This window comes from Opisthorchis viverrini, assembly GCF_000715545.1.
Source record: "Opisthorchis viverrini unplaced genomic scaffold opera_v5_43, whole genome shotgun sequence".
Taxonomy (NCBI): Eukaryota; Metazoa; Platyhelminthes; class Trematoda; order Opisthorchiida; family Opisthorchiidae; genus Opisthorchis; species Opisthorchis viverrini.
This window is the reverse complement of record NW_008751699.1, coordinates 1,331,391-1,349,546: the sequence shown is the minus strand read 5'-3', so window position 1 is coordinate 1,349,546 and position 18,156 is coordinate 1,331,391. Positions and strand designations below refer to the sequence as shown.

The 18,156-nt window shown below is 40.9% G+C and overlaps 1 protein-coding gene across 1 annotated transcript in view; it reads left to right on the top strand.

The window, feature by feature from the left end:
* T265_13174 (hypothetical protein) overlaps nucleotides 1-18,156 on the top strand; it is a gene marked incomplete at both ends in the record, with an annotated part of 80,969 nt that overhangs the window by 50,867 nt on the left and 11,946 nt on the right. Inside the window, 5 exons of the mRNA XM_009167595.1 lie at nucleotides 2,234-2,276; nucleotides 10,822-11,190; nucleotides 13,014-13,138; nucleotides 15,943-15,997; nucleotides 16,263-16,413. Coding sequence (XP_009165859.1) covers nucleotides 2,234-2,276; nucleotides 10,822-11,190; nucleotides 13,014-13,138; nucleotides 15,943-15,997; nucleotides 16,263-16,413 — 743 coding nt within the window. The remainder of the gene's footprint in view (nucleotides 1-2,233; nucleotides 2,277-10,821; nucleotides 11,191-13,013; nucleotides 13,139-15,942; nucleotides 15,998-16,262; nucleotides 16,414-18,156) is intronic.

Here is an 18,156-nt window from a genome sequence, read left to right as displayed (position 1 = left end):
CAAATTAAATTAAGGAATAACCTACATGCTGAATGGCGCAAAATCCTACTCAGAATTCCGAAAATACTGAGAACATTCCGAACAAGATTTGTCTTGCTTTGTAGGCAAATTAAGGAATAACCTACATGCTGAATGGCGCAAAATCCTACTCAGAATTCCGAAAATACTGAGAACATTCCGAACAAGATCAAAATTGTCTTGCTTAGTACCATCACCACTTCAGTTAGCGACTATAAGGCCGTCCCAAAATGGGCGTGGCCCCTCTAATCTGATCATTTAAAAATGTACTTCTAAGCGAGCGACCGAACCGAACTTCACTTAGCCTCACAGTAAGGTACTAAACAGATGCACTAAAAAGAATAGCGTGGTATTAAATTTCACGCACGATAGCGCGTTCTCCGTTATTTTATGCCTGAACACTCGGATGTTACGGTTGAGTAAATATTCGTTGGTCGTGCGGCACGCCCCAACGACGCAATCAATACTTATTTCCTGAAGGCACGAGAGGAAGTCCGATTTTTCAGTCCGGTTAGGCATCTGTGAATCCGGAATGCTTGAGGCAAACTTCATTCATCTCGATGAGTCATCCAACAATGATAAAAATACCCCTCAATAAGTTGGCCACCAGAGCACACATACATTGTTGAATCAGGACACAACTCGTTCCCCGGCCATTGTTTGTACTGTGGGTCAAACAGACATGCAAATTTTGCCCCGAGAAATTCTTTTGAGGGCATTGAAACACACAAATCATAGTAGATTAGCTGAGAGAACATTTCCATAGTTTTTCCAGAGTTAAATTTATTTTTGTTACTCTCCTCTGAACACACTTGACCAAAGCCACAAAAATTCCATTTCGGGAGGTTGACTCTTCATTCAGTACGAATGGCGGCTTATATCTTCATCAGCTTGAAGTACGAGGATGTGAAAATGTTTTGTCTTTCGAAACTGAATCGGTCTTTCCTTATGGCTGGAACTGGCCAGTTTGAGGTACGCACTTGAAAAGAAAACTTCAATCAAAACTATTGACTTGTCAGCTGTCGGAGATAAGAAGGCATTAGCATTAATAAATGAATCGCTGAATAAAACGCCCATCGATTTGATGCACAAGCTACATGAAACTGAGGAAATTCGGTTTTTGTCCGAAGTTTACTATGTGTAACATTATGGCGACAATGTACGGGGCAGTAGAGGAAATCCAGAAGAGAAACTGTTTATTTTCAAACTTCCGGGAAGCTAGCAGAAGCCTGTGAATTGGATGCATATGATTGGCGCAAAACGAAACCTCATGTTCACTGAGACCAGACATACAAAGTTGTTAGCGCTTCATTTCACTATTCAGATCCAATAGTGTTGTTCTAACTCACATCCGTATGGTAGGGCTGCAAAAGTTTGAGACACAAAAAGCCTATTGGCCATCAAGTAGTGTTTTGACTTGGCGCAATTGTGATCAGTGCATTAGCGCAAAGGGATCATAGCTGATTTTCAACAGTCCAAAACACCACAGTGGCAAGTTTGACGCATCCAGTGCAGTTTATGTCAAAACGTTGAGCGAAAAGCCCATAATTTTGATAAACAGGATGAAAGTACCCAAACAAAGGTTTTGAAGCCGTGCACTCTAAAAGTGTATGGATTGCCTTGAGGTGCCCATAGATAGTTTCCAGAAATAGCAACTCACTAAGGTAGGGAAGGGATGATGCCAAACGTGAGCACCGCGGGATAGTTATTTTTGAGGGACGTAGCTTCTATAACGGCCCTTTTAGTTTTTGAAAAAATGGAAGGAGAAGCTTCTGCTCAGTATTATAAAAGGCAATTGAGTGTTGATCAGTTTTCTGTCATATTTTAATACAAGCCAATGATATCATTTAATAACATATACTATTTTCTATTCAATGACAACGACCTGACGGATGAACTAAAGTGAGCGAATTTGGCGTACGACGAGGGCCAACAAGCCACGGATGATAGTGCTGACGATGGACTCCTTGTTTTCTCACTTTCACTTGCAAGATATCTGCAGAGCATTTTCAAATTATAAACAAAATCACGACCTTCTTCATTCTCATCCGTAATACTGAATGAAACTTTTTACGCCTGCGAGGGAAACTCCTTCTTTCCATTACAATTTTCTAATTCATAAAAGCGTCATTCAAATAAATTCCAGAAAAACTATAGCAAATTCGATTGATATGCATCCTAGACAACCCCTGTTTTTACTTTTTTTCAAAAAAAGTCACGACCGAACCGGAATAGTCCTTCATTTCCAAGTACCGAGAGTAAGAGGAGTTGACGCGGAGTCAATGGTCGATGCACTGAGTAAGTCTGTCAGATATTACGTTTAGCGTTCACAAACTTACGTTTATTACTTTACATCTGCTTCTTTTAATCGTCTTTAGAAGGGATGCGCAAATCGTTATCTTTGAGGGAGAGAATAACCAGAACTGACCACAGTGTTACTTCATTATAAATACAGTAGATTATTCAAAGATGAGCCTGTTTCCTCAATAAGGAAATAGCGAATCCTGTTCATCCAAGCTGGCCGAAACGTGTGGTTATTGCACCAAAAATCTGTGGCTGAGACAGGACTGCATACCCCAATGAGATTTTATATGCGTTCATCTTCTTCAAAGGCAAACAGGGTCATTCTAACCAAAGATGTGAAGTTCTCGTAAAGGTCACGCAGAAATAATATTTCTATCTATATGGAACCCGAGCAGTCGTAAACGGCTCGTTTTCATCATGTCTCCAAAGCAGCAGTCAACACTACATCACTTAATGTGATCAAAGAAGTCTTGAAGCCATATTGTTTCTCACTGGGAATAGTTGGGTACTACGGGTTTATTAGATTTGAGTCTCCATTCAAGTGAACGACAACATCAAAAGGCAGTTGATATAGCCTACCGAAGTTTCTTACCACACAACATTGCGTGTAGGCTTACTAGTATGTATGAGGCATATGCAACTTTTTAGATGAAATAGTGGAGAATTTTATCCTGCATGAAATGCAATTAGCAGGACTGTCCACTAACTTTTTTGATCCATGTCTTTAGAAATAATTCAAACCCACGCGGAACAACAATCATTACGTAATCTCGAGTGTCTGTATGTCCTACGGTATTACCAATATATTCTATTTTCATAGACGGAATACACTACTCGTAAGGCTGCTGAAAATTCTTCGACAGCCCACGGCCGGTCTTGCCCTTCTTGAGGATCATCACGTAGGCGCAGTCTCCGAGTTTCCATCAACTTTATGTTCTACTTGAACTCACATTCCACTAAATTAGCGAAATATATTCATTGGCAAACCAATTTGATTTTGCCGAAGACCCACCTGGAATCCGGCTAAATCTTTTTTTATTTTTAATGATCTTTTTAAGCTTAAGCATCGTTAAAAAATGAAGAATTCCGCTGGGTTCCATACGAGTTTTTCTCAAAACCAAATTGGTTAAAAAATGAATATAATTTGATAATTTTATTCTGTTTGGAGTAGCATGTGTGGACCTTGTGCAAATGGTCACAGTAGAATTGATCAAGCGAGATATTTCGACCACTTACTGGACCATCTGCTCTCACACGCTTGATAAAGACATCCATTTTATTCAACGGCAGATTCTTCCATTGGGAAGTGGCCTTCTATTTCATTATTTCAGTGTTATTGCGCTCCCAAATGCAGCATAGAGCGGCCCCAAGTAACATATTTTTCTGCCTTGTCCAACACACTTGTAAAATTTCGGTTTACGAATATACCCTGCGTAATTGTTTTCGTCAATAAAACCCTCCTATTTTTCAAGGACGAGGTGAAGGAAACTTCAATGGCTATGTTATTGAAGACGTCGGTTTCGGCAGAGGAGTAAGTAAAACCAACTATACGTTGTGCGGTTTTCGAATTAGGCAAAAAACTAGAAGCCCTAACCAAGTTTCACCACTCTACATTTGTCTCTAATTCCTCACTTTGGATATTTTTTCACGAATATTCATTGCCTGAATTTTTCATTATGAATTTCTCACCTCAAAAGTTATTCAACTGTCTCGTTCGTATTCGTGCAGTTACAGTCGAAAGATAGGCTGTCATTAGATAGTAGTTTAAATTTTTCGTTACCTGATACGCTGATTTAAAAGTTGAAACTTGAAGGTGACCATAATTTCTATCCTGTCAAGATTCAAGTGATTTACAGCAAGGCTAGGATATTTTTAACAAATTTTGTCCAAAATGTTTTTTCGCTTTGTCAGTTAATTATCCGTTTTTTTCCGAACCCAACAAACCCATCATTTATCCGAATTTTTAAATACCCTACGGGATTTATGTGCCCGCCAGCGATGAACTCTCCTTGCAAGTAATGAGATCAGAAAAAACGGTAGGATTTCGCCCTTAGGTTTCTTGCCGGAATGGACAGAAATATATAATGATTTGTCTGAAATTGGCCGGCAACCTAGGCTGCTCACGCAAGCTGCACAATACCCTGTAACATTCTCCTTCATTCCTCCTGATTCTCTGCAAATAATTATGTGCTTCCCATCCCCAGTGGCTTACGCATGTTTGTGGGAAGGATTTTTGGGGTGAGAGCATTGAAATAGCAAAAGCGTCCCACAGTTCACAGGTGGTCGTCTTCATCAGAAATGGCGAACTATTTCATCCTTCTTAGCGATGGATTTGGTGATGTTCATTATTACGACGGCAAACTTCAAGAATTCATTCAGCTACTGATTGCGGATTCTGTTGAGCGCATGTTATCTGAGACTAACAGAAGTCAAACCCTTCACTGAGCATAGAAGGACAAACTTGGGTTTCCATGTAGTCAAAATATAGCCGCGCAGTTTATCGCTAAGGCAAGAGCTTATTTCGGTTGCGCCTCCCGCTTATTTCTTAAGACCGCAGGAGTTAAGGGCCAGCACACGCCTACAAAAGTACGGTTCGTTTTTCTGCTGTGTTCCTTTCACGTGACTAATGAAATGAACTCTATGCGTGGTGCTTCGGTACTATTCACACTACTTGCCCTCTAGCCTATTTAACTGTTCTGATTGGTTTGGAAGGGTACAGACACGAGAGCGTGCTCCAAGATAATTTGATTTATTAGTAGTATAACAGGATTTTCTGATTTTTCAATCGGAATTTCATCTTGTCACTGAAAACAATCTATCCTAAAGAGTAAAGAAGCACTGTTCAGCTATTTCCTCCTCGTTGTCAACTCGCAAAACTTGAGGGAGTTTTAAACCTACGACATCCTAGTCAACAATCAATTGAAAGTTCAGAAAAGGGAGTAAAGTTCACCGGACACTGAACCGTCCATGTGAGAGGCCATCACAGAACGAGCAAGTCAAAATGTGGCTTCTTGATCTGCATTTCATGATTGAAGGTGTAGTGGCACTGTATAATGTCTAACTACCAGTCAGTGACACTGCTGATCAACCGCTCGTGGCAAAACGTTGGGGTGCTAAAACTATCAATCGGATGGTGGCGAGTTCAAGACACCCTGGAGTTTCCTGAGATGCACAGTGCTGATGATTTCTGATGAGGACAAAACAGTTGTACAGCACTTTCTGGCTTTTCAGAGTGGAGTGGTTTCATTTCCAGGACATAAGCCCGAATGAAGAATGGTTTGGTTTTTCTGAACGTTGGGGTGCTAAAACTATCAATCGGATGGTGGCGAGTTCAAGACACCCTGGAGTTTCCTGAGATGCACAGTGCTGATGATTTCTGATGAGGACAAAACAGTTGTACAGCACTTTCTGGCTTTTCAGAGTGGAGTGGTTTCATTTCCAGGACATAAGCCCGAATGAAGAATGGTTTGGTTTTTCTGCATAAGCTGTCGAAAATTCTGGTTTTTTTAAATGGCCTGATACAGTTCTGTCTCGAAAGGATTATCTTTTCTTGTTCGATGAAGCATGCGATCACTTAACCGGAGCTTTAACCTCATTAGAGCTGATCGACGGTGGATATCTTTGACCACGGAGACACCTCGACTCCTGAGGTCCGATATAGTAAGCGTACATGTGACCACTACTCCACCAACGTAGCTTGAAAATACCTTAGTCACCAGGTATGCATAGGCAAACATGCTCAGGCTTAGGTGTATTTGTCCTTGTTTGAATGATCGCTTCTTACACTAAGAGTAGTTCTGGTTAGTTATGTACATCAACTAATAATTTGTTATTGTGTGTCCTAGTATTCAGCTACTTAGGCAAAGATCGTGCCTTGCACAACTACATATGATGACGTGCGAGGAGATATGGCTTAAAGTCAACTGTACGCGCGTGTCTACTTATGCCTGACTGCTAAATCTCAAAGGGAGTATCAGTCCAATTATACTTTGTGACCAAATGTGAACAAAGGCCGCCAAATACAGGTTATACAAATCGGCATGTTTTTCGAAAACCCGTTGTTCTTTTCTTTTGGTGAGCTTGACGATGCTTCACACAGTTATGATAAAATCCACTTTGCTGCGTTAGAATGAGACCAAACTCTGGGATCATTCTTGTCAATGGAGTTCCGCCACTAGTTATGGAGATTAGTGTCGTGCCAACGTCTTTCTTTCATTTGAATCCCCCAAAGAACAACGCCCTGTTGCTTATTCTAGAATATTCTTTGTGGTCCGTTAAGCATTACATTTTTACCGACTAGCCTGTATCCACCAATCTCCTGGCAAAATAACACACACAGTACAGCTTCCGATCAATTTTTCATCCCTAGTGTATGAACTAAGCATAGTACATATGACGTTCTACAAGTGCACTTCACACGGACAATAGGGGAGTCCACTAAGATAGCCCAGATTGTGAAAATATTTTGTCTTGACTATCATACCTGCCAAAGGTAGATAGTGGACATCCGTATATTAGTCCCATTCTATATTCTAAACAAAGTGAAAATTTCCACAAATACTCTCGTGTACACATGAATGTGGTTTTGAACATTTCTGTAGATCCCGGATCCTTTTAGAACAGAATAAAACGATATGCCCTGGAACCTTTCCCGGGTTGTTTTACTTGAATCGTGATGAATACTTTCTTCAACTGAATTGCAACCAATACTTCGGTAAATGCATCTTCATTCAAAACGTACTACTGGTGCTTAATCAGTAGCGAAAAGTTGGCGCCATTATTACTCGAGTGGGTGAGCCAGGCCATGGGAATGGAATGTACTCCGTTAAACTGCTCTGAATACACTTGGTTACTCTTGATATGGGTGAATTCGCCAAACATCTGGTAGAACGCATTTTATAAACTTTTAAGTACACACGTCTGGGGTGTAAATATGGAACTATTATTCTCAAAAGCACTTCCATGGACGTAGGAAACCATTATTTTGGTATGATTCATTCTCTACCATAGCCGTTGTAAATATACTTTGGTCCCCTTGGGGGCAAGCTAGCAACTCCATACAAAAAAGTGATTCCACATGAAATCTCTGTAAACTTGTAGAAGTTTTAGTTACAACTCCCTCAGCTTGCATTTTGAAAACGAACTGAGGAGTAGACCAAAATTTTCGAAATGAAGTTCCATAGCATTTTAGCCCAGCTAGGTGAAGAATCGTTTAGAATATAGAGTGAACATCCAATAAGGGCGCCTTGCCCTTTATCTGATCCCGTCGTCCCACCTTTGAGTGTTCAGCTATATTGGGCAGAATTATTCGAATTTAACATGTTAGCGAATGGACAAACGTTCAGTCGCCAGTGGCCAAACCACTGAACACATGCATGCAGCAGAAAGCTTCAAGCGGCTTTCCGGGAACTAAATACGGTGGTGCATCCAGACTGCTCGCACCGATGTAGACGCAATAGAAATGGATTGGCCGGCGAAAGCGCATAGGCCTGACTCTATCAGTCAGCCGGTCTAAATTCGAGTGTACAATGACTAACATTGGTTTCAGCATTCATTTCAGCTACAGGGAAATACAGGACCACTCTCAGTATGGCATTATGCAAGGGTAATCTGCAGCCACCCATTGATACCCCAATAGTATGATCTTCTCCCGGCAGTGCACAGCTATCCACCTCCGGATCATCGAGGAGTGGCAGCCATAACCACTGTACAATGTCTACGCGGTTTTTACTGCTGTGGACGGTGATGATACTGTCAATGGTGCTATCACAGTTAGGATGGGTGTGTGCTGTCTCTTATTCAGGCAATCAATTTATACTCATCCCAGAGTGGAACTACTGATTAGGTCATACAGTTAGCTGAATCCACCATGGTTTCTTCATTTAAGTATTGGCCATTTTAATTGACGCCCAAAACTGACCAGTTATCTGCTGAATCAAACATTTTCCCTAATTAAGAGGCACGGGTTTCCGCACGGTGTGTAGAGCGTGCAGTCCCTGTAAGCCCATCGACCTATTCAGGCACACACACACACACTTGTGAGTTCACTTCATTCCGTTTATGGAAGGTGAAGAAGTACACTGTCTGCCTCAGGGATGTTGATAATTAATATTGCTCTATGACCCCGTGGCGTGCACTCCTGTAATTAGATGAAGTAGGATGCTAGTATAGTAAGATGGTGCGGTGAGACCATGCATGGTTGGAACGGATTTTCACCAACAAGCAAACTCGGGAGATTGACAGTTTACATTATATTCAAACAAACAATCTAAATGAGGCCGGTGAAAATGTGTTTCTGGGATCTGGAATAACTGGTCTAATTGGTTCCCGTTAACATACCACCCCGGGGTACTTATTTCCCGGGGAATGGATCCGGCCAATAACAAGCGTCTCTGTAGTATGTCTTCTCGGAAATGAATTTAACAACAACAACCGATGCCAAAAGGTGGTTCCTTATTCACCACATTTTACACCACTATCCGATTATTCACACAGTGATTCATGTGGAAGCTTGAAATTAAAGAATTCTCCCATAATTTGCCCAACAAATCTGGCAAGTATGATTGCTCCCACTTAAATTTTGTGCATTAGTACAGCTCAACTATTTGAGCGTCTTTGGCAGTAATTATATCCAAAAACTGAAGAAAGCCTTATACCAATCCGGAAACGCCGAACTTTTAGACAATTGCGAATTCTTACCAGTCTAACAAAAGCTTCAGACTGCCGTCATCACCTACACGGAAGAACGCAGAACAAGGCCGCCCTAAACATGTGTATTCGAATTATTTGATGTAGAAAAATTTTGTTTCGTTGACACAAGCATGCAGTCGCGAGACACGCTTGGAATGCGTTAGTAATGAGGAGACTGGAAGTTTTGTTGATGTGAATTGATCCCTGAAGTAAACTCGCAAAACGTTACAGTGACAAACAGACCAAATTTCGTGCTATGAGTTTACGTTTACGGCTTTGATGCACGTCTCATTTACGGTGAACGCTAATATCCTATAGACACTGCTTCATGACTGATCGATTTTGCACTATGGCAGGCTATAAATTTGTCCGTTAGCTTACTCCGGTTAATGGATTATTCACTCGGTGATGTGTGCATACATCTGTACAGCGATTTCAAGTGCTCTTTTTTAGCGCTGTGCGAGCGTAGATAGATAGATAGATAGATAGATAGATAGATAGATAGATAGATAGATAGATAGATAGATAGATAGATAGATAGATAGATAGATAGATAGATAGATAGATAGATAGATAGATAGATAGATAGATAGATAGATAGATAGATAGATAGATAGATAGATAGATAGATAGATAGATAGATAGATAGATAGATAGATAGATAGATAGATAGATAGATAGATAGATAGATAGATAGATAGATAGATAGATAGATAGATAGATAGATAGATAGATAGATAGATAGATAGATAGATAGATAGATAGATAGATAGATAGATAGATAGATAGATAGATAGATAGATAGATAGATAGATAGATAGATAGATAGATAGATAGATAGATAGATAGATAGATAGATAGATAGATAGATAGATAGATAGATAGATAGATAGATAGATAGATAGATAGATAGATAGATAGATAGATAGATAGATAGATAGATAGATAGATAGATAGATAGATAGATAGATAGATAGATAGATAGATAGATAGATAGATAGATAGATAGATAGATAGATAGATAGATAGATAGATAGATAGATAGATAGATAGATAGATAGATAGATAGATAGATAGATAGATAGATAGATAGATAGATAGATAGATAGATAGATAGATAGATAGATAGATAGATAGATAGATAGATAGATAGATAGATAGATAGATAGATAGATAGATAGATAGATAGATAGATAGATAGATAGATAGATAGATAGATAGATAGATAGATAGATAGATAGATAGATAGATAGATAGATAGATAGATAGATAGATAGATAGATAGATAGATAGATAGATAGATAGATAGATAGATAGATAGATAGATAGATAGATAGATAGATAGATAGATAGATGATAGATTAGATAGATAGATAGATAGATAGATAGATAGATAGATAGATAGATAGATAGATAGATAGATAGATAGATAGATAGATAGAAGATAGATAGATATGTAGCTAGATAGATAGATTAAATGGCTTGTGTGTGTTAATGAATGTAAAAGAAATTTGGATGTTTTGAAAATTAGACCGATTCGGAGCGACTTACAAGATCTGGTGCTATCTGTTGTGTCAACCAAGCACGTTCCCCAGGTTGAAGATGAACTTACCGTGACTTACACATAACCAAATTGTAAAAACAATGGTTTATGGGGCAGTAAATGCTTTTCAGTATAAAAATTGATGTGGTTTTTATATCCTTGTGTGGAGACTTGGGTTCAGGAATATCGTGTGGAGAGTATATGAAATATGTTGTAAACTACTTGGTTGATTGACAAGTATTTTGTATTTTTTTTCTTAGTTTCAGGCACCTTTATATAAACCCGTGGCCCCAAGCCATACAGCGAAGGATTTCTCCCTGTCCCTGACGGTATTTGCTTCTGTTCTGGGATTCGTGCTGCTCCTGGGCCTTGTTTACACAATACATGCGTGTCATAAAATGCGTCAACGCAGGATCGAGCAAAAGGCCAATGAAGCAGTGCTTATTGATGTGGAACGTGGGCCGAAAAATCGTCGAACCATTTCGACTGATAGCAAGAAGGAAGATCCACTGAAAAAATTCAAAAATTATTTTTCCCGGAAATTATTACCGGAGAAAGGAAGGCAAAAATCAAACGAAAGGTTAAATTCAACAATGGAACAATCGAAAGGTCAACCGGAAGTTCAAGATTTCCAGGTAAGTTTGTAGTATGGCATGTGTATTGGAAATGCCAATGAAAAAGAGCTTCGAAGTTTTGAATGCCTGATAAAAAACACTTAGGAAGGGGTCTCAGAAACCGAAGACTTCGTAGCTCGTCTTCGGGTACACATACAAGCAAAAAATATCCAAACTTACTTGGATCGCCGGCCATATTTGTCCACATGACGACAGGGCTAAAACCGAATGAATTGAGAGAGTGCTTATCGACCTGATATACGCAAATGTTTGTCAGTGAGAGCACACACTGAATTAAAACATTTTCAAAGTTGCTTGTCAATCTCGTGGTTACACCTTTCAGCAGTCCTAAGTGGACAAAAAGAGCGAACCACTAGTCATAGAAAACAGATAATATGAAACTCAAGCCAGGCTAATCAGTTCGACAAGACTTTCAACCGGCTGTGGAAGCATAGTCCCAATTGGTGAGTTAAAAACCGAACGTTGACTAGGCTGGATGGCCAGTTAGCGATTCCTTTCAAATGTATCATTGTGTATGGTCTTTGTGGCGCACCTGTTAGCTGATGTTGTTTCGTTTTGACTGTGATCCGTTACGATGCGGTATTTGTTTTTCATGATCATAATCAGGGCGACTGCGCTCCCATACTATCCTGAATACGTGCTTAACTCACGTGATTTTCTTAAAAAGAATTCCCCGGCATTATCCATTTTCTCCAGTTAGAATTACTCAAGGCCTCTTGTTCACCGTCGATATGTGATTTTGGCTGTTTCGATAATTTAAAGACGCGTTTTGTTCCTTGCCCCAAACCCAATGCATATCACCGGTCCATTTCTCTATATCATGAACACCTTTGAGATTTTTGTATTGTGCAAGCAAGCCAAGTTACATAACAGAGAGGACAGATGGTGGCTTCGAGCTTTCCCCTAAAAATTCAGAGATAATACATTTTAGCTTACAATTGACATGAGTACAGTAGATACTCATCCGAAGCCTCATAAACGCATGCAAGTAAGGAGGAAATACCCACTAAACCGTGCAGTGAAGTCCTTTGGTAAACTAACGTTTGTAAGTTGATTGCCAATATCGAGCCAGCATGGTGTTGATCAGAGGCTCCATGGGTAAGCGTCACTGAATAAATTCTACGGGAAGGAATTACGTCAATTAAAGCCGGACATTGTATATGATGATTCAAGCCTATAACACTTCAACTGGCGATCCCTTCAAAGTGCCGCTTATAAACTTTCCCTGTTGTGCATTTATGGTTTGCAGAGAGTTATATATCTCTACCAGACTGGGATATATACCACTTTGATCGTTTTCTCCTCGTGGCCAAAAACTCCCTGTCGATACACGTCGATACACCGCCCTTCCCACACCGTTTATCTTCTTGTAATTTAGTCTCTTCTAATTGGGATGACTGGTGCTTTTCACAAGATCTCCGTCATTTTGGTGTGAATCGAAGGAGTTAGGNTGTCGATACACGTCGATACACCGCTCTTCACACACCGTTTATCTTCTTGTAATTTAGTCTCTTCTAATTGGGATGACTGGTGCTTTTCACAAGATCTCCGTCATTTTGGTGTGAATCGAAGGAGTTAGGACGTCCCAAAATGTATTTTTCTGGCTATTTGTCCATCCAGTTACTGTAGAGCTATCGTGCCCATCTTTAGGGTTGATAGGTACTTGTATGAACAAGGTGACCATGCCCGAGTGACGATTCCTTTGATTGACCAGTTCCATCGTATATCAGCTGGTACAGTGACGCTTTGCTTGCCTAAAGCAACCCAGTTTCAAATGCATATTAAACTTTTCTTGATTTACACGATCTCTCTGTCTTCTTCAGAACCGCTTAACGAGAGACTCCTTCGCGTCAAGCAACCTCTTCTCTCCGGAAGCAAAACAGAAGCAACCGTTTAGAATGATACAACACGATTCGATCGGATCACAGCGGAGCAGCACCTCATCGTGGTAAGTGTCGAAACAGGCTGGATCAGATGTGGCCTCAAATTATAGTACTCTAATGGAAGTCTCGGTTATTCGATACCTCGATAATTGTGTTTGGATAGCTCACTAACTGAGCTGTTGAATGAAGAAATCAGTTACTCGGGATGATGAAGCGCAATACGGCTGCTGCCTTCAGCCTGTGGCTGTTGCAGCAATGTTCTTTCTATAGTTAATTAATATAACTATGGCAATTAGAATCACAGTGCAGTTCACCGTACAGCTCAGTTCAGTTATTTATCTGTAAACCGTGTAACAGCGCAGGTTATCGGTGAATAATTGAACTGAGCTTATGTTGAGCATTTGGTAACTTAACAAAAATGTCTGCTTTTTGTGAAGAAGGGGTTTGTGTATAGCCAGTCTTGTCAGTCCACTGAAATTTACGAGGGAACAGGCTAAACTGTTTTGATATCTCCATCAGCTGACCTATTTTGGTGTTACACGACCAGCTTTCTCATAGAAGCAATAAAAACTAGCTTTACCGGCTGAACTTTTTTGCCCCGTCCGAAGACTGCGAGGAACGTTAGGAACTGGACACTATGGCCCAAATTTGATACCAGACTGTGGGTATCCACGTGTACCTGAGATCAATAAAATCCCGGTATCTAAGTGGTGATAAGTTGTTGAGAACCGAGTTTTTCACGGTTACTGTCTACTGATACTGGTAGCAGATTTTTCGAATCATACGGCTCAGTATGCTACAATGCCCCCAAAAGCTTAGTGCCATACCTTCGAATGGCCTTTATTCATGATAGACTGTATGATCACAACGGACCCATAACTCATAATCAACATAGTCAATGGGAATCTGATCTCAGTGCTTTGCATAATTTGAGGTTAACTTAGCATCTTAGCCCTAAGTTCGACAATCGAGTGTGGCTAGATCATCTGTGGTATCACCTGCAGTGCATGTCTGCCATTGATGACTTCATTTTGACTTTAATGGTTGGTACACCTTATACCTCACCCACCTTTCACAAGGGATGTTGACGCCGTGACGAAATGCTTTGTCCTATTGGTCAGTAAAATGCTTGGCCTTCGTGACAGGCACTTCAGCCAATCACATCCCGGATCGCTGTCAAGCCTGCTGCACGCCCATTGGCCTTGGCTCATCTATTGACTGATCATTTGACGGCACCTAGTGCTCAGTGTGCCAGTGTGTGGACACTAGCCTGACAGCAATATGAAGTTCAGTATGCGCCTCACACGCACTTGTTTTATTCACATTTGTTCTCTGCACCAGAGTGTCTGTAATGCTAGAAAGCCCCTTTGCTATACATCTGCATGCGGAAGAATTTAATGAACGTGGTAAGCCCCGAGTCGAATCGACCGATGCTACGCACTCGCGAACGTTCCAGTTTGTTGGAATGTTCCGGACCAACGGGGGTTGCACTCGCGAACGTTCCAGTTTGTTGGAATGTTCCGGACCAACGTGGGTTGTGCGCAGAACCTCTTCATTGCATATCTCTCCAACACATCCAGATGAGGAACTAAACGCATATACGGATGTATTCATGCTCCATCAGTAAGCCTAATCGGTTATCATGTAACCTAGGTTGTCGATTGGGGATATAAATATGAAACATAATTGTACTTGGTTATTGTATGGTTATTCTAGCATCCTCAAATGCAGTTTGTTTACACAGGAAATTTTATTAGGTCCACCTATTTGCTCTGTATGTATCCAGTGAAATGAATAGCACTGATTCCCGAGGGAACAGACGATTCTGACATCGATATCCCCACCAACATGCTTTCCACAGTCAGATTTATGAGACTAAGTACGTGTGTCTGACGTAAGACTGATGGTGCACCATTATAAATCTATTGCCTGGAGGATCCGAGAAGACCACCGCTTAGATAAGCACAATGGACTAGACTCCCAATGCTGGCATGCGTATGATATATGCAAAGAGTAAAACAACGCTTCAGAACACCCCCGAAATATGTTGTTATATTCCGTCAAACCGATGTAGCTGAAATGTTAGTTCCGAAGAAAGTATTTACTTAGTTTGGACTACCTTCTTGCACTCTGTTGCAACCCAACGCGTGCGAAGATCACTGGCAGGGGAGGATGTTCAGGCTGAAAAAGTACATGGATGTGGATACATTGGGAACACCGATATCCGGTGAATTTATCACCTTATCTTCGCACATTTTCACATGCAGTGCATAGGAGACTAAGCCGTAATTTTTTGTGTCGCAAGCATGATCTACGGTCAATCTGTGCTCTGCATGGTCAGTTATAGAACGCCACCTTACGAGGTTTTTCGAAGTAACAAACGATGATAAGTTGCAAGCAAAAGGCGAGTGTTTTTCAACTTCTTCCAATCAGGCTTGAGGGACCCGAGAATATTGCAGTACGCGTGGTTTCTTCGGGTTGCAAGACAGATATATGATAGAATAACACAGCTAAATGATTAGTTTCATTATTAGATTGCATTTAGGAGACTACTTGGAAAAATGTGGACGTGATCTATAGACATGTGGTACCTAATTTCACATCATATTGTTCTGCATGTACAAAGCAGTTAAAATTCAACTTATAGTCAAGGTTATCAACACCGTTGGCATGTACAAACTTGTGGTATATTTTCTGATAGTGCGTCGCGTGTATCGGCAGGCACTGATGATAATTAGTGACTTCTGTCGAATAACCTGGTCGATTAGATTATCGAAATTTACAAAGACCGAAACAATTGTTTGAGTCCGATGGAACTTTCGTGCAAGTGAATTTTTCTTCAACTATTTTAATAAATCTTTCATTTTAGGTCAAGTGAACCGGTTTCGTGTGGGATCGACCTGACCATAGGGCACCTCATTTTGGTAAGTCCACTTATAAAAAGAGAGAGCATACCAAATCCATCCGTTGCAGCCGAACTACTCAAAGATTTCAGACGTCAGCCTATCCTTGTTTAGGGGGCTAGTGCAGTCATTTTTACAGTACTGACGCCTTTAAACAGACAGGATACTTTTTCTTATATCTACACGAAATAAGAGTATTTTAGTCAACGCAAACATCCTCCCCCGATCAGAACTGTCACGAAACAAAAAAGGCATATTTACAACCTATCATTTTTTCACTTTTCAGTCGTATATGGAAGGGTACCTAGAAGATGAGGATAGGCTCACAGCAGACTGGAATGCTGTTAATGCCTATACGGCCGAAGAAGCCACTCCGTGTGTACGTGCACAGAAACCCGAAAATCTCCTGAGAAACCGCATCGTTGCGCCACTTCCATGTGAGTTATTGGGCTGAGCGATTTGCTTGGATTTTTGTTCAAAACGGTTTTTCTGTTTGACCTAGAATGCTCAAGTGAGAACTGAACAAACTCTTATAGGTCGCAAGCCACCGAAACAAGCTCCAAAACCGAGATGGACCAAGTGGTTAGAGCGCGAATTTACTGACTGGATGGTCCGTGGTTCGAACCCGACCTCTGCTTCTCGACTTCCCGCGTCTAGGCTTGAACAACCTGACAGTATCCCAGCCCTTGTGCTTCCTTCGTGTGGCATGACAGCTGGGCACCAAAAGGGTGTTACAGCTGAACGATTTCGATTTCGACTTCCGAGATAAACTTCGCCTCCGTGGCGGCTGGCGACTTCACCAAGAAGATGAATATATAAGTGTCGGCGGGTAATTCTATCTATATTATTGTGAACTACCCGCCACCAATTGAGGTGGCATGTCCAGTGAGTAGTGATGTAACAAGCCGTCTTTTTGAGCTTAACATCGAATCACATCCTGAAGATCCGGTACTCTACCATGAACGTATGATGCCACTCCGGTTGGTGAAACACCAACGTGATTTCAATTCACAAAGAGTAATTGAATCTCTAACAAGACCATTTACAGACATTCTCTTCCAAATCGAAAATAAACACCAATCGTTATTATCAAACTCGATCGATCGAGCTCAACAAAACTTGGTGAGCATATTCTGATCAAATTATGTCTCGTTTCCAAGCCACATACTAACTAAATTTAGCACCAGGACACATGAAGTAAATTCAGCAAGGTTAACACTGAGGACAACCCTTATCGCAGTTTTGTTTATATATTTATCGATTTCACATGGCCAACATGAATGACCAACGACAATGTTAGTGTGCTTCCATCCGTTTCTTCCTGCTCTACACGACCTTTACTAGTACCTTAATAGAGTATCTACTTCCGCCCAATATTGACTATTGCTGACCAATAATTGTTCACTGATTAAATGGTTTATTTCTCCGTTTCACCAACTGGTGTATGTATAGGCAGTTAATCGTTCTCATCGCGACTCGCGCACTTCACGAAACGCCTGGGTGGTTCAAACCCGCGAACTCCCAACTAGTAATTGAAGACTCAACCGTCCTGCCACAAGCGGTTGATCAGGAGTGATTTACTCGCACTTGGGCAAGACCGGAGTTCACTCACTCCCAATCACAAAATTCGTATCACGTGGTCACGGGTTTACTGGCTGCTGAAGTGACGAATTCTCGAATGGATAATTCGATCGTCGTGTGAATCATTATTCATGCTGTTGCAGCTTCCAATACTGCTGAGTGGCTGCTAGTGACCCAACGGTTTGGTCTACAACTATTATCTCGGACGTTCAAATTGACTCATACTACCAACATGTTTAAGTTTACGAAAGACTCCTTTGAAATAGGAGGTAAAACAGCAAGGTAGCAGAACAAAGACATTCAGAGACGTCTTCAACTCCGGTCTCCACCTGAACAACCTGGGCACGAATGCTTAAAGGACAGATACGAATTTTTCGCTGTCAGAAACCTATGTTCTCCGCTTAAGTGTCGGCTAGGGTGAACTTGATCCTCAGGTGCGAAATTACTGATTAAAGGGCCCCGACCCCAGCATCTCGGCTGCTCCTAACTAGGATTGTATAAACTGGCAAATCTCAGGCGCTGCACTTTCCTCAGATGTCTTGGCAGCTGAACGTGGAAAGGATGTTAAGGTTGGACAATTACCATTGTCATTATTGCTA